Source organism: Vicugna pacos, chromosome 23 (assembly GCF_048564905.1).
Source record: "Vicugna pacos chromosome 23, VicPac4, whole genome shotgun sequence".
In the NCBI taxonomy this organism is placed as follows: domain Eukaryota; kingdom Metazoa; phylum Chordata; class Mammalia; order Artiodactyla; family Camelidae; genus Vicugna; species Vicugna pacos.
The window spans coordinates 19443708-19457885 of NC_133009.1; the positions used below are offsets into that span (position 1 = coordinate 19443708).

The window sequence follows — 14178 nt, forward strand, 5'->3', positions numbered from 1 at the left end:
GACATCTACATTCTGACCTTCTTACCTCGCTTTGGTGGCTGTGAAATATTCCCACGCAAGGGCTGCGGCGGGAAGGGGAGGGGGGACGGTAGAAAGACGGCAGCGCGAGGGAGACACAGAAGGAATTTTCTCTAAGGAAGGCAGGGTGTGGGGAGCGTCGCCCCAGGGTTCCAGCACCCCAGGATCTTGTCTTCTTGCTCCCTCCATATCTCAGAGGGAAGCTAGAGGCTGGAAAGCCCCAAGCGTCCTCTGCGCCCTCACCTACCCTCAGGCCTGTCTCTCTCGGGCGCGGAGATGCCATTACACCTCACGTGATCCCCGCACGGGGCCGGTCCTTCAAGAGGCTTCTCGCGGGGTGTTAATTAAAGGTCACAACAAAACAGACCTGCCGGCTCACCAGAAGAAATGTCCTCCCGGGAGATGAAAAATGACACCCGGGAGCAACTACGTGTGGAGCCGGCTTCCTGCGCTCCAGGCACTGCGCCGGGGGCGGAGGGGGACCAGAGAGGGCGATTACCCGGTACTCCAGGGATTCAGTGGGCCCCGCGCGCTGTAAGAGCAGGAAAGGGGTTGGCGAGGGGACCCCTGGCCAAGGTGAGGCCAAGGCCAGCTTACACACACCCCCTGCCAGGTCCGCGCCGTCCGCGCTGAGCGTGTACAGCGCGACCAGTCCCTCAGTTTCCCCGCCCAGCGGCGGCCCGTTTGCTCCCGAGGTTCGCGCGTCCTAGCCCTGGGCGGCTAGGCACAGCGCACACAGGGGCGGGGGCTCGCGACGGGCGAAGGCCCTGTTCTCCCGCTGCGCTTGGGAGGGTGGCCCCCCGGCTGGCCGCGCTTGGTAGGGCAATTCCAGAAAAGGTTTGCAGGGCAGGTCTAGGAGAACAAAGGGCGGGGGGAGGACCCGGCATATTTGTGGACTTGTTTGTGACTCAATCCCTCTTACACGGCGTTTCAAAGGCAGTACTGCAAGCCTTGCCAGGAAGAGAAAGAACTTGGGGGCGGGGAGGCTCGGACGCATTTCTGTCCCGCCGTGCTCGCTCGGCACTGCCCCCAGCTCCAGGCTCGTGCAGTGCTGTTTCATTAGAGCCTTGGACCCCGGCCACTCACCAGTAACTTCCCCGCAACCAGCGAGATTTACGACCTCTTCCCCCGGCCCTCGGCCTCGCACTGTCAGGCAGGAGCGCCTCAACATAAAATGGATCCCGGCCGGCGCGGCGGCGGCAGCCAGGCGGCGGGCTCCCCGGCGGGGCCGCAGTTCCCGAGGCTCCGCGCTGCGCCCCGGCGCACACGCGCGCCCTGACCGCGGACGGCAGCCGGACCACACCGCCGCCCCTCTCTGCCCTCGCGCAACTGTCAGGCAAAGCGGGCCGGCGGATATTGGCTCCTCGACACGCGGAGGCTCCTCCCCGATCTGGATCTTTATATTTTGGGAGAATTTCTTTGAACTCAGTTACCAAGCTCCGCGAAGGAGACAAGTTCCCACAGCCGGCTCGCCGGCGAGGGCGAGGCGGGGGCTCGCCCACCTCCTCTGCAGCTGCCGTGTGCCCCGATTGTACTCTTCTTTTCCGTCGTGGAGGAAAACGGACTCACTAGGCTGAGGAAAATGCCAATTATCTGGATGTGACCGTGAAAAGAGAACGTGTGACTGGAGGAGGCAGAAGAGAAGGAAAAGCATTATTTGAAGAGAAGACTAAACCAGGCACTCCAACCCTTTCTGCAAATTAGCGCTATTACTTCTGGGGTCCATCTCTTTTATTACCCCCCACCCCCATTAAGAAACCTTGACTTGAGGGCCAAGAGACAGCCCCCTACAACTGGGCACCCTTCTGGGTTGGAAGACCTTTTGGATGTAGCGTTGGTGGAACATTTTATACACTCTCCTCTGGAAAAGCCACCATGAATTCTGTAGCTGGGAATAAAGAGAGGCTTGCGGTCTCCACCAGGGGCAAGAAATACGGGGTAAGTTGTGACGGGTACAATGCGGAGACGCGTTACGAGAATCATCCTGGGCCGGGGTCCCCCTTTCTGGGTAACGTGCAGCCAGGGCAGGGCAGCCCCGAGCTCTCCTCAGGCTGCAGAGGCGCCTCCACGGGGCCAGCCTGGCGAGCGCGCGCGGAGGCGGGTCTGCCCGCGGGGACGCTCGCACACTCGCCTTGCCCTCAGAATTTTTTTGCAGCCCTCTCGTTCCTTCCCTTCCCCGCACTCTAACTTCTGAAGCATTCCTGCACTTCCAAGCAGAGTTAAGCCGAATGGGTGGGTTTTCCATGAATTCTCTGCCGTTCTTAAGGATCGTTTTCCTGGAGCCGGGAGAAGGTAAATGAAAGGAGTTACCTTCAGGATCCGGAGGGCTGTACCCTGAATGAATAAAAATCCAGAAATCGCAGCCCCCGCCCCCAACCCTGCGATAGCGTTTTCCAGGATCTTAAATCTGGGCTCCTGCTGGGATGGGTGCCGGGTTCAATAGCGCGGGGGAGCTGAATCTGTGGGCTCCCCTGAAGAAACCATTGGAAACCCCTGAGCGAGTGAGTCCCTCTCCTCTTGACCAGAGGAGTTCGCCAGCGCCTGGGAACCCGCGCAGTGGGCACCCGGGAGGCGGGGATTCACTTAAAGACAATTAACTAGACTGATGGAGGCAGATTTGGCCACAGGGCTTGGCGCAGTCCCGAACGTGCGCCCCTTGGCGCTCGGCCGGGCCCTCGGTGGTACGCACATCTCCGGGCAGCCGGACCGGGGCGCCGGTGCCGGCCGCCCTGCGTTCCCTTAACACTCGCGTGTCTCTCTCGCAGGTGAATGAAGTCTGCTCGCCCACCAAGCCCGCGGCACCCTTCTCCCCGGAGAGCTGGTATCGGAAAGCGTACGAGGAGTCGCGCGCCGGAAACCGGCCCACCCCTGAGGGCGCGGGATCGGCCCTCGGCTCGTCGGGGACCCCGTCCCCAGGCTCGGGCACCTCGTCGCCGAGCTCCTTCACGGGCTCCCCGGGCCCCGCCTCCCCGGGCATTGGCACCAGCTCGCCGGGCTCCCTGGGCGGTTCGCCAGGCTTCGGCACGGGCTCCCCGGGCTCGGGCAGCGGCGGCGGCTCCTCCCCCGGCTCGGACCGCGGCGTCTGGTGCGAGAATTGCAACGCCCGCCTGGTGGAGCTGAAGAGGCAGGCTCTGAAGCTGCTCCTCCCGGGGCCCTTCCCGGGCAAGGTGAGCGCCGCCGCGGCTGGGGGTTGGGGAACCCGTGGCGCCGCGAGCAGCTCCGCTCGGCAGGGGGCGCGGCCCGGCCGGGTTAGCCCCGGGCCCTGGGGGCGACCCCGCGCCCTTCCTCCGCCAGGCCGTCCCTGGGCCTTGGATAGTGCGTCCATGGTTCCAGGCCTCGCGGTTCACTGGGACGGCCACAGGTTATTCGTTCTGCCATCCTCCACTCCTTTGAGTGCCCTTTCTGTGCCCCCTGAACCCGCCGGCTGTCCTGCTGGACCCGCGCGGTGTTGCCTCCTCCTCCGCCCCACCAGACTCTCCTTCCGTGGGACCACAGACCTTTGCCGCGTGGCAGGCTGGGGACACGCTGACACCAGCTACTGGGATTCTTTCGGCCTCTACCCCACCCCACCCCGCCCTCCCGCTGGGGCGGCTCGATGGAATTTTCTCCCCATCCCCATCCGTGATCCGTTACAAAAATGTCGGTGGGAGTAGTAAAAGCAGGCTGATGTTTACGGATTGGGTTTTCCCATTGCCTATTTGTGGTCCTTCCTTCCCAGGACTAGCAAGCCAGAAACGCATATTCAAAGTCAGCATTTCCCCCACCCTGTGTGTCTATCTGAGGAGGATTAAGGGGTGAATATCTCCTCGGAGCGGGCCTACCTCCTGGCCGGCTCCAGCACGGAGCACGTTGGTTCCTCCTCCATAGCAACCCTGACGGCGTTGTGTGTGTCCAGAGCCCCCCAGAGTGTAACACAATGCAGTTGTATTTGCACTGTTGGGCTAAGTGCTATCAAATGGTAATATTTACTCTTTCACTTCAAAGAGTTTTAATCAGTGGTTAGAGAGAAATATCAAGAAAACAGCGTGAATTGCTGTGAAGAATTCTGACACTGTTTGTTCAATGACATTTGCTGATTTATATTTCTATGACTTTTGAAATGACATGTGATTTTGAGTCCAGGAGTTTAAGAATAACTCCGTCTGCTTGCCATTTCTGCTTACCCAAATACACACACACTGATGTTTTCACATGCAAGGGTTATATTAAACAAATACCCACAGAAGTTGTAAAATTTTAAATGTGGGAAACTACCACCAAGAGAATTGGTTTTATGAATCCTGAATTTATCTCAAGAATAATTAACTTGTGGATTGTTGTCAGTATGCCATTTTTGTAGTTGGATAATAAATCTGTCAGGACACCCCAAGAATAAATCTCAGGGACTCTAAAAGCTATTTCACTCTTGCACGCTATATCCTCCGATTTAATAAATACTTCACTCACAGATTTATTTACTCTTTCGATCATTTATCAGTATTCTTTGATTTTCTGCTGCCTTCAAGGCAGTGTGTTAGGCACAGGAATGAATAACAGGCCCTTGTCCACATGGAGCTTATATTCTAACAGAGGACATAGACATTAACCACAAAATGCACAGTTCGTAATTTATCTCCATTTGTGGTGAGCACTACAAAGGAAGAGCATGGGGTGCTGTAAGACTGTATAATCAGACTGGACCATCTGATAAATTTTGAATAACCGTGGTTCTTAAAGATATAACATCTGATTTTTGGCAATCCTAAATTGCAGCTTACCAAGTTATTCTAGGACATTCTTGAGTACCTGTTCTTACAGTAGCTTCTTTGTGTTGTTAAATTCTCCTTGTGTGCAAAGGTAAATGAAAATATATTCTTTTCACAAAAATGGAGGGAGGGAAGGACATCTAGAGGAAGAAGAAGCAAATGTTAAAACCTAAATGCATCCATCATGTGTTTTGGAATCATATGACAAGGTAGATTTTTGGCTTTGTTGAAGCAGCCTGAAAAATTCATTCACAGTGTTGTAGGAGGCAGCTTGATATAATTGCTAATTTTATTTACGTGATGAAAAAAAGTGATACTGGGAAGCTGATGACATTGTCAGAGTGATGGCTCCAAAAGAAACTGTTGGATCTCTGGAACCTCAATGCTCTACACCACTTTCCAGTGATCCAGGCACATCTAGAAAAGAGCTGTCAGTCTTGGGGACAGTCACATTGGGTCACTTTAAGTACACACATGAAGTTGCCTGGAGTTTGAGATGTGATGTAGTGCAGTGAAATGTGACGTTTGGTGCAGTGCAGTGAAATGTGACATTTGGTGCAGGGAGATCACACGACTCAGCCAGAAACAAGGGTGACTTGAATGACTTCATTGTTATTAATGAGGTAGGGGCCAAAAATCCTCTACCTCTCTAATAATTTTAGGGTTTTTTCTTTTTTTTTAAAGCATTAGTACCCTTAGATTAGATAATATTTCCATTATACCTTTAAAGTTTGCAACATTTTAACCAAACAAATGTGTTCTCTAAAGCACCATGGATGGAGGCCCATGTAACTTTAACACAAGGCCTTTCTTCTTCCCAGAGCCAGATTTATGAGCAAACTGTGGACCTCCGGAGCCCTCAGGCACAGAAGGAGTTAAGTTTCATTAAAACAAGAGATGTCATTGTGACTTCAACATGTAGTTCACTCTGAAAAATTAGAGTCTAGAAGATAAAGACATGTTTTGGAGAGATAATAGGCAAAAAAAATCATCTTTGTAATTCACTTAAGATGCTTAACTGTTATTTGAGGGCTCTTTTCTTACATAGAGTATTACATTTTATGAAATAGTATTAAAATTCTCCTAGATAGGCCCTTAAAAGTCAAAGGCAGAATAGCACATTCAGGAACCTTGTTACTTAGGATGGATTTGATCTAGGTTCTTTCTCCACCACTGATTTATTTTGTGACATTCAGTAAATCAGTTTTCCTCTATTTTTAACTTTCCCAGTGATACACTAAGGAAAAAAAGTCAGACTGTTAGAATGTCATAAATAAATATTACTTGCGATAAGTTTTGCAAAGTGCTTCCATTCCCTAAAGATATGAAGGCTGAGAAATATTAATCAGACAAGATTCTGTTGGATTTATGTTTTACAGAATTTAGAGTTTTTTGTACAAAACATGATCCACTTTCAGTTTCTGATTTTGTCAGTATATTTCTCCAAAATATTGCCATATGAATTCTCACACTGTGCCCATTAGTAGGTAGCTGGCCCTGTTGAATGCCCCCAGTTTGGTCTCTGAGACAGGTGGTTAAGGAGGGGAGGTGGCGTGCTGATGAGCCCACGCAGAGTGTCAGGCTGGTCCCAGGAGTTGGACAGTGGCTCTGGTGGCCTGAGGAGTGCCCACCCTATGCTGAGCACTCTCAGTACTAGTCATGTGTCCACCGAGGCTTCATGACAGAAGGCGACATGACTTGGAGGTTTCTAGCTCAGATGGCTGGGTGGGTGGGATAGTGTTCACTGAGGCAGGAAATGCAAGGAGATAACAGACTTAGTGGGGAGCTCAGAGAGGCAGAAGATAATGGGGTTTGGTTGTCCATGCGTTGAGTTCGAGGTTTCTGGAAAGAGAGAGTAGAGGCAGATTTAGGAAGAAGACAGACTCTGGAATGTAGAGTGGGGGCGATTGTGAACTCACCTAACTCTTAATGGTGTTCTGGATCCGTCCTTTCAAATAGCAACTCACCTGAGTGAGTCAAGATTTGTGCCTAATGGCAGATTGTAAACTATTTGGATTGACTTTTATTACCTCAGGCAGTATAAAAGGACTTTTTTGGTTTTGTATCATTTCTTTCCTAGGTCTGGTAAGTGGAAATTGTCAGATAAAACAAAAGAGTGTGCATTTGTAAAGTGCTGGGATTTTAAGTGAAATCAGTCCTTTTACCCATTGTAGTGTTCCAGTGCGTAAATATAAAAACATTTCATATCCATTGGCAAGAGTACCATTCCTGTTTTATACACAGTCAAGGCACCAAGCCAGAAATAGAGGCCAAGGAACGAATCTCCCATTTTTGGACTATCCTAGATCATTCCGATATCTGTGACAGAACTTTTGAATTGACGGTCTCAGCCCTACGAAATATCAGCTCGAAGGAATTCCCTGGAGTAAGCAGAAATGTTCCAGGTTGGCAGAAGGTTATCAGACATCTGTTCATTTCCATATCAATGAAAAGAAATCTTCTTTTATAGAAAAAACAGTCCCGAACTACATTCCGAGCTGAATTTTCCCTGATCACATATTCTGGGTCCATTTATGCCCCAGAAATATCAGGAAGATTAGCTGGACATACTGAGAAGAGTGGCAGGAATCACAGAGATGAAAGAAAGGAATTTGTCAGAGGGGTTTAAAGACACCAAACATAGACTTTAAATAGACTGGGCCCAAGAAAGTCTAGACTTGGGAATATATATATATATATATATATATATAGTTTTTTTCCCCACTTCCAAAATGGAGGTATGAAAAAATAGCTCTATTTAAAAGGTCCTCTAGAAGCCTTTATAAATAGACATTGCATTTTAAGTACTTATTAATTATAAGAAAATTCTATCTGAAATCTTCTATGCATACACAGCTATTTTCAGAAAGCTTCAATTGAATCTTTGACATTTTGGAAATATTTTAGATAAAGGATCAGCTTATAGATAATATCAGTAATGAAAAAGTCCTGTAACATTTATCATTAAAACTTCCTGAAACGTTTTTGGGATTATAAAAACACTCTACCAGTAGAGACATGTGAGCAGTAATCTCTTCTTTAAGGCTTAGCAAGCTGTGGAATAATGGCATTTCATTCTACCAGACTTTTAATTGTGAACCAACATGGTCAGTTTTTATAGTGATTTAATTCACTTTGTAAGAATCCCTGGCCTGTAGTAATTTCTTCCACACTCACTGCAGATAGATAGGATTATTGCGTTAGAAATGTGATTTTTTTAATGGCTGAGGCTGCTAATTTGTCAGCATTTGGAAGAGTTAAGGCAATAAAATTTAGGCAACTTAAGTTGCTCTTTGGCATTATATCACAGATCGAACCATTCATCAGCTAATAAAATAATAGTGATGGTGATAATAATGATGATTATAAAAGGCTAGCAATTATTGACCTTAGTATGTGCTAGGCACTGTACTAAGACACATAGACACACACACACACACACACACACACACACACACACACGCATAAAATCTCCCAGGAAAATGAAGATGAACTTGCTTTTTTTTCTTTACCCTGGAATTCCAGGTGATTGATGTGGTCCAGGTCTCAAAAGGAAGCATGAATAAAGATGCAAGGACAGAGAAATCGAAGAATGCTCCCCCCACAAGCCACTGAGGGTATTACACTATCAGCATGACTGCCTGAGTGGGAGACCCCTGTTTGATGGATTAGGCTATGATTATTTTTCCTGGCAACTTCACTTTCAGGGTGGGGCATAGTGGGAAAAATATATGGAGGGAAAAATATGTCAAGATCCTAAGCTGAGTAATTTTCTTGGTGGGAATGTATTGGAGGAAAAAAGGAACTTACTTGTCTTTATATTCATGGGGTTGAGACTCCTGTGGTTGGAGGAGAGCTCTGCTGCTGGACCCTCAGGGCCACGTCAGCCCGGCTGCCAGGCTCTGCCGTTCTGTCCAGGCAGACGCTGCAGATCGGCTGATGTCTGTGAGGGTTCACGGTCTCTTTTCAGGAATGCAAAACTAATTTCCTTTTTACCACTATCTTGACTCACAGACTGATCATAAGACTCTTTCCTTTCCTTTTTTTTTTTCCCTTTATTTTTAAAAAATCTTCTATGTGGTCTTACTGTGGCAAAGAAGCACTGTTTAGAATGGGCTCCCAATGATCTTTCATACTTATATGCACCAATCAGAAATATCTTAAAGGACATTTGTGTAACTGCAAAAGGACTAGGAATACATCTATTCTTAAGAAATATTTATCAAAATCGCAAATCAGTTTGTACCCACTATCCAGTTTACCATTGCCTTTGGGGGTGCACTAGAACTCACGGAAGAAAACTGGACTTTGAATTATGGTTAGATAGGTTGTCTGTTCACCTTTTCCAGGTTTTAAAGGAATTCTCCTATGTTTTCTTTGAATATTTATAATGTTTCCTTTTTAATAGTTAGATCTCTGATCCATTGGGGGATTATTTTGGTGTATAATGAAAAGCATAGATCAGTTTTATCCTTTTCTAAATGTCTATCCAGTCATCTCCAAACCTTTTATTAAAACACCCAGAGAAAATTCTAATTTGAAAAGATACATGTACCCCAATGTTCATAGCAGTGCTATTTACAATAGCCAAGACATGGAAGCAACCTAAATGTCCATTGACAGATGAATGGATAAAGAAAATGTGGCATATATATACAATGGGATATTACTCAGCCATAACAAGGAATGAAATAATGTCACTGGCAGCAACATGGATGGACCTAGAGATTATCATACTAAGTGAAATAAGTCAGTCAGAGAAAGACAAATATCATATGATAACACATATGGAATCTAAAAAAGTGACATTAATGAAGTTATTTGCAAAACAGAAAGAGACTCATAGACATAGAAAACAAACATGGTTACCAGGGGGACAGAGGGGAGGGAGGGATAAATTGGGAGTTTGGGATTAGTAGATACAAACTACTATAAACAATAGATAAAGACAAGGTCCTACTGTATAGAACAGGGAACTATACTCAGTGGCTTCTAGTAATCTGCAATGAAAAAGAATATGAAAAAGAGTATGTATTTATTTGTATTTATAACTGAATCACTATGTTGAACACCAGAAGCTAATATAACATTGTAAATCAACTATATTTCAATTAAAAATGGGAGAAAAATGAAATAAATAAACAGCAACAACAAACAGCCATCTTTCTCCCATTGATTTGAAATAACCATTATAATGGACCAAATTTTCAGTTGTACTTGGGTTTATTTCTGGACCTTCTGTTATGTCCCACTTACCTGTCTTTTCATGTACCAATTCCACACTATTTTAATTATAGAAGCTTTGTAGCATGTTTTAGTATTTGGTAGGGTTGGCCCTCTCTTTCCCAAATAGTACCTTTGTTTTCTAGTAGTTTCCTGATTATTCTTTTGGACCGTTTGCCATATTAACTTTAGAATCAACTTGCCTAAGTCCATAAATTTTTTTTAAATTGGGACCATGTTAAATTTATATATCAACCTGGGGAATACTTAGCATCTTTATGATGCTGAATCTCTCCCAAGAACATGGGACATCTTTCCATTTGAACAGATCTCCTTTTCAGCAATTTTAAAGGTTTTTTCCTCATATGGGCTTTGCACATTTTTGGTTAAATTTATTTTTAGGTATTATATCTTTGTTGCTATTATTAATGAGCTCTTCACTTCCATTATCTCTTCTAATGAATAATTGTTAATATATAAGGAGGCTATTAGATTACTTTTACATACTATTACCTTATTAAATTCTCTTAATGTATTCATTAGTTTTAAAATTGGTACTCTTGGATTGTCAAAAGGATTTATCTTCTACAAATACAGATATCTTCACTCTTTTCCTTTGCTATTTTTATTCCTCTACTAGTTTTTTCTTGTTTGTTACATTGATTTATGCCTCCAATACAATATTAAATGGTAACGTATGGTGGGCATGTGTACAGTTTTTCTCGTTAAGTAAGATGTTAGCTTTTGGACTGAGGTCTATAATATTTTTTAAAAGTTAAGGAAGTATCCATCAATTCCTATCTAGTGTTTTTAATCAGGAAGGGGTTTGTCACATGTCTTTTCAGTATTTAGGGAGATGATAATATGATTTTTCTCCTTAGATTAGTATTGTGAATTATTATCATTGATTTCCTAATAATGAACCATCCTTGCATTCCCATAATAAACCCTGTTTGGTCACAATATATTTTTTGAACTATGTTGTTAGGTTCCATTTGCTAATATGTTAGTTACTATTTTTGTTGTCATATTCATATGCCATAAGCATTTTTGGTTCCCACTCATGTACCAGCTACAGTACTATGCCACATTATAACCTATGAAAAAGACTAAAAATTCCTGCCCTCCCAGTCTAGTATTAGAGACAGACAAGGCGCCAAAGAGAGTCCAGTGTATTAAATGCTGGACCATGGGCTGGTACAGGCCACCAGGAAGCACAGAGAGGTGAGGCTTGAGCTGGCTTTGGAAAAGCGAGTAGGAGTTCAGCACATAAACATGGTAAAGCATTAATATTCCAGGCAGAAGGAATAGTGAGCATAAGGCACAAAGAGGTTATGCGTGCTCTACCCTTGGGAACTGCAGTGGGGCATTGCCACCATAGTGCAGTGTGTGCATGGGTGAGTGACAGGCTGGGAAGGTAGCAGGGAGAGCATGAAGGGCCTTGCAGGCTAAAGAATCTGAATATTATCCTGTAGGCCATGGGCAACCACTGAAGGGCTTTCTGGAAGGGAGTGATCAGATACTCATTTAAGATAGATTTCTCTGAGGGTGAGAGAGAAAATGGATTGGAAGAGTGGGATCACAGAGCTCAGCGGCCTTAGTGAAGGATGATGCAGACCTGAGGCAGTAGCTGTGGAACTTGGACCTGACAGATCTTGTACCTAGAAAACCCATGATGGGTGGCAGCTGAGAAATGGGACAGGAGGGAGAGGAGGAAGACGAGGCGTTCTTTCAGGTTTCTGGCTAGGGTAAGTGTGTGGCTCATGTTGCCATTAATTGAGATGGAGAATATAGGCAGAGAGAGGGCTCCAGTGGGGTCCAGTTGGGGCTCGAGAGTGGATTCAGAGCTGGAGTCATGGATCTGGGAAGTATCATCATGAAGAAGGTGGTGGAATCCACAGATGGGGTGAGCTCTCCATGGAGGCTGTGTAGAGTGAGACATAACTGAGTGTGGAGCTGTGGGACCCACTGACATGGAAGGGACAGGCAGCCTGAGAAGCCAGGAAGACAAATCAAGGAGAGGCCAGAAAAGGGGGAGGAAAATAGGAGAAAATGGTCTCCTCATGGAAATGGAGGAGGAGTGTGTTTCAGAAGGTAGAGGTGATAAAAGGTCAGATATCTGGAGAGATCAAGGAGGTAAGGACTGAGGTTTCCACTGAATCGGTAAATAGGCGGTCACTGAGGATCTTTGTTGGAAGTTTCTGGCACCCTGGAGAAAGGCAGGCAATGACAATGTGTCCAGGAGTGATGGTGAGGTGGGGGCATCTGAGACAGCTCAAAGCTGTTGAGGACACCGAGAGGTGAAGAGAGATTCATTTCCTGAGGCTCTTGTGACCTTAAAAAAGAAGACCTGGGGTCAACAAACGTGGGTGCAAAACCAGCCGCATCACTAAGTGTGTGACGTTGGGCATGGCTTACCCTTTCAGAACCTGCCCATTCTCACCTGTACAACAGGTCGGTGTTGGAGCCCTGCCCAGGTTGTTGTGAGGAATAGGTGAAACTGGGAGATGATTCCCAACATTTACTTTATATTTTATTCCAGTGACTCTCCATAGGAAGTTGAATTTTATGAAAAGATACCCCATTCATTTCCTTCTCTCTCTCTCTTCCCTGCTTTCCTTCTTTCTTTATCTCTCTGTCTCTGTCTTTCTTTTTTCCTTTTGCCAGAGGTTTAACACCAACAAGGAAACGCAGTTGTCAGAGAAAGTGGAACCATTCAGCTCATCTCCTTCCCCGTTTCCTCACCTCCAAGTAAACAGAGCATCTCATCCTTACTCATTTGTAGGGTGGCTGCACGGAACGTTTAGAAGAGTTCGGTTGAGGAAAATAGCTACTCCTTTCAGTTGAGCCGCCATGAATATGGATGGAGATTCTCTGTCCCAGATGGAAAAGCCTCCTTTAAGCCCGCCCCTCTCAGAGGCCCCCCGGGGAGCCCTGCCGACGCCGCACTTGGCATTTCAGCTCCGGGGAGTGAAGGAGACCAGACGTCCCCCAGCGACCGCGCATGCGGTGTGCAGATCTGCGCGGCACCAGGAGTTTGGGCTTATCTGCCTCCCAATCCAGTTTTATCTTTCTCAGACAGTTTTCTTTGCAGTTATACGTGGCTGATCCTATCGCAACGATTCCAACCAGACCCGGTGGAGGAGTCTGGAAAGAAAGATACCCTCCCCCACCAAACAGTACTTCCTGCGCGGCTCTCGGAGTCTGCGCTGACCTGGGTGGAGAGCCTTCTTGGAAACTGTTCTGTAGAAAGAGACGATATTCTAATGCTGCTCTGGAGCGGAACATTTCAGAAGGCTCGGGGTAGAGTAAATTCTTTTGATAAGTCAGCAGAATTATATCTAAATATATCTTAAATGTTCTAGACTATGTTACAGCCGAACGGCTATTTTTTTTTCAGCTTTTTACTTCATGGCATTTAAGCTCAAAAATCATCGTTAATCACAAAAAGTTCTTGTTAAAAGTTTTAGTTCTCCACATAGCATGGCTTTAGAATCTTTGATAGTTCTTACACACAAAATGTCTTTACTTTTAAAGCACGTACTGCAAATAATAAGTTTAAATCTACTTTGCCACTATGGGGGTGATAAACGTAAACGTTTAATAATTTCTTATCTAATCTAAGTGCTGTCTGGGATTTGTAATTGCTAACTCAGGATTTTCCCCTCAGATAACATAGGAATTTATAGGGCTTGAGATTTTTCTGTGAAGTAATTCCATCTTTTAATTAGCAGTGATGAACAGCTATACTTTCCCATGAAAATCTATCATCTTATTTATAGTGGTTGCTTTCTTTAGAGTTGTAATCACTACTTCTGTACTCTCTGCTCCATCTAACTGGTGGTTTCATGCAGCAATAGGAGACTTGCTTATTAACTGATTAGAAACCACCACCAACAACAACCCAAAGCTATTGCGCTATCAAACCAAAGACTTATACAGAAAATCAACTGTCGAATTCAGGCAAATGACTAGTAACTGTCTTTGTTTAAGAAAAATCATCACCTGCCCGGTTCAGCTGTGTGTCTTTTGGTTCTGAGCCAAGAGGCCGAAGGAGTGGCCTTGAGTATCTTCCCTGTGGTCCCACAGCTGTGAACTGTAGCATCACTTGCTTCTGCGAAGCCTGGCTGTGTGGTGCTGGGGGCTGGGGCATGAGGTGGGGAAGGATAGAAAGGAGAGGAATTAGATGGGA

At 46.0% G+C, this 14178-nt stretch overlaps 1 protein-coding gene across 1 annotated transcript in view; it reads left to right on the plus strand.

Annotated features, from left to right (window-relative positions):
- The first annotated feature begins 1001 nt into the window (after positions 1–1001).
- KIF26B (kinesin family member 26B) overlaps positions 1002–14178 on the plus strand; it is a 419829-nt gene continuing 406652 nt past the window's right edge. The window contains exons 1-2 of the mRNA XM_072948623.1: positions 1002–1956; positions 2784–3185. Of these exons, the coding sequence (XP_072804724.1) occupies positions 1894–1956; positions 2784–3185 (465 nt within the window). The 5' untranslated portion in view covers positions 1002–1893. The remainder of the gene's footprint in view (positions 1957–2783; positions 3186–14178) is intronic.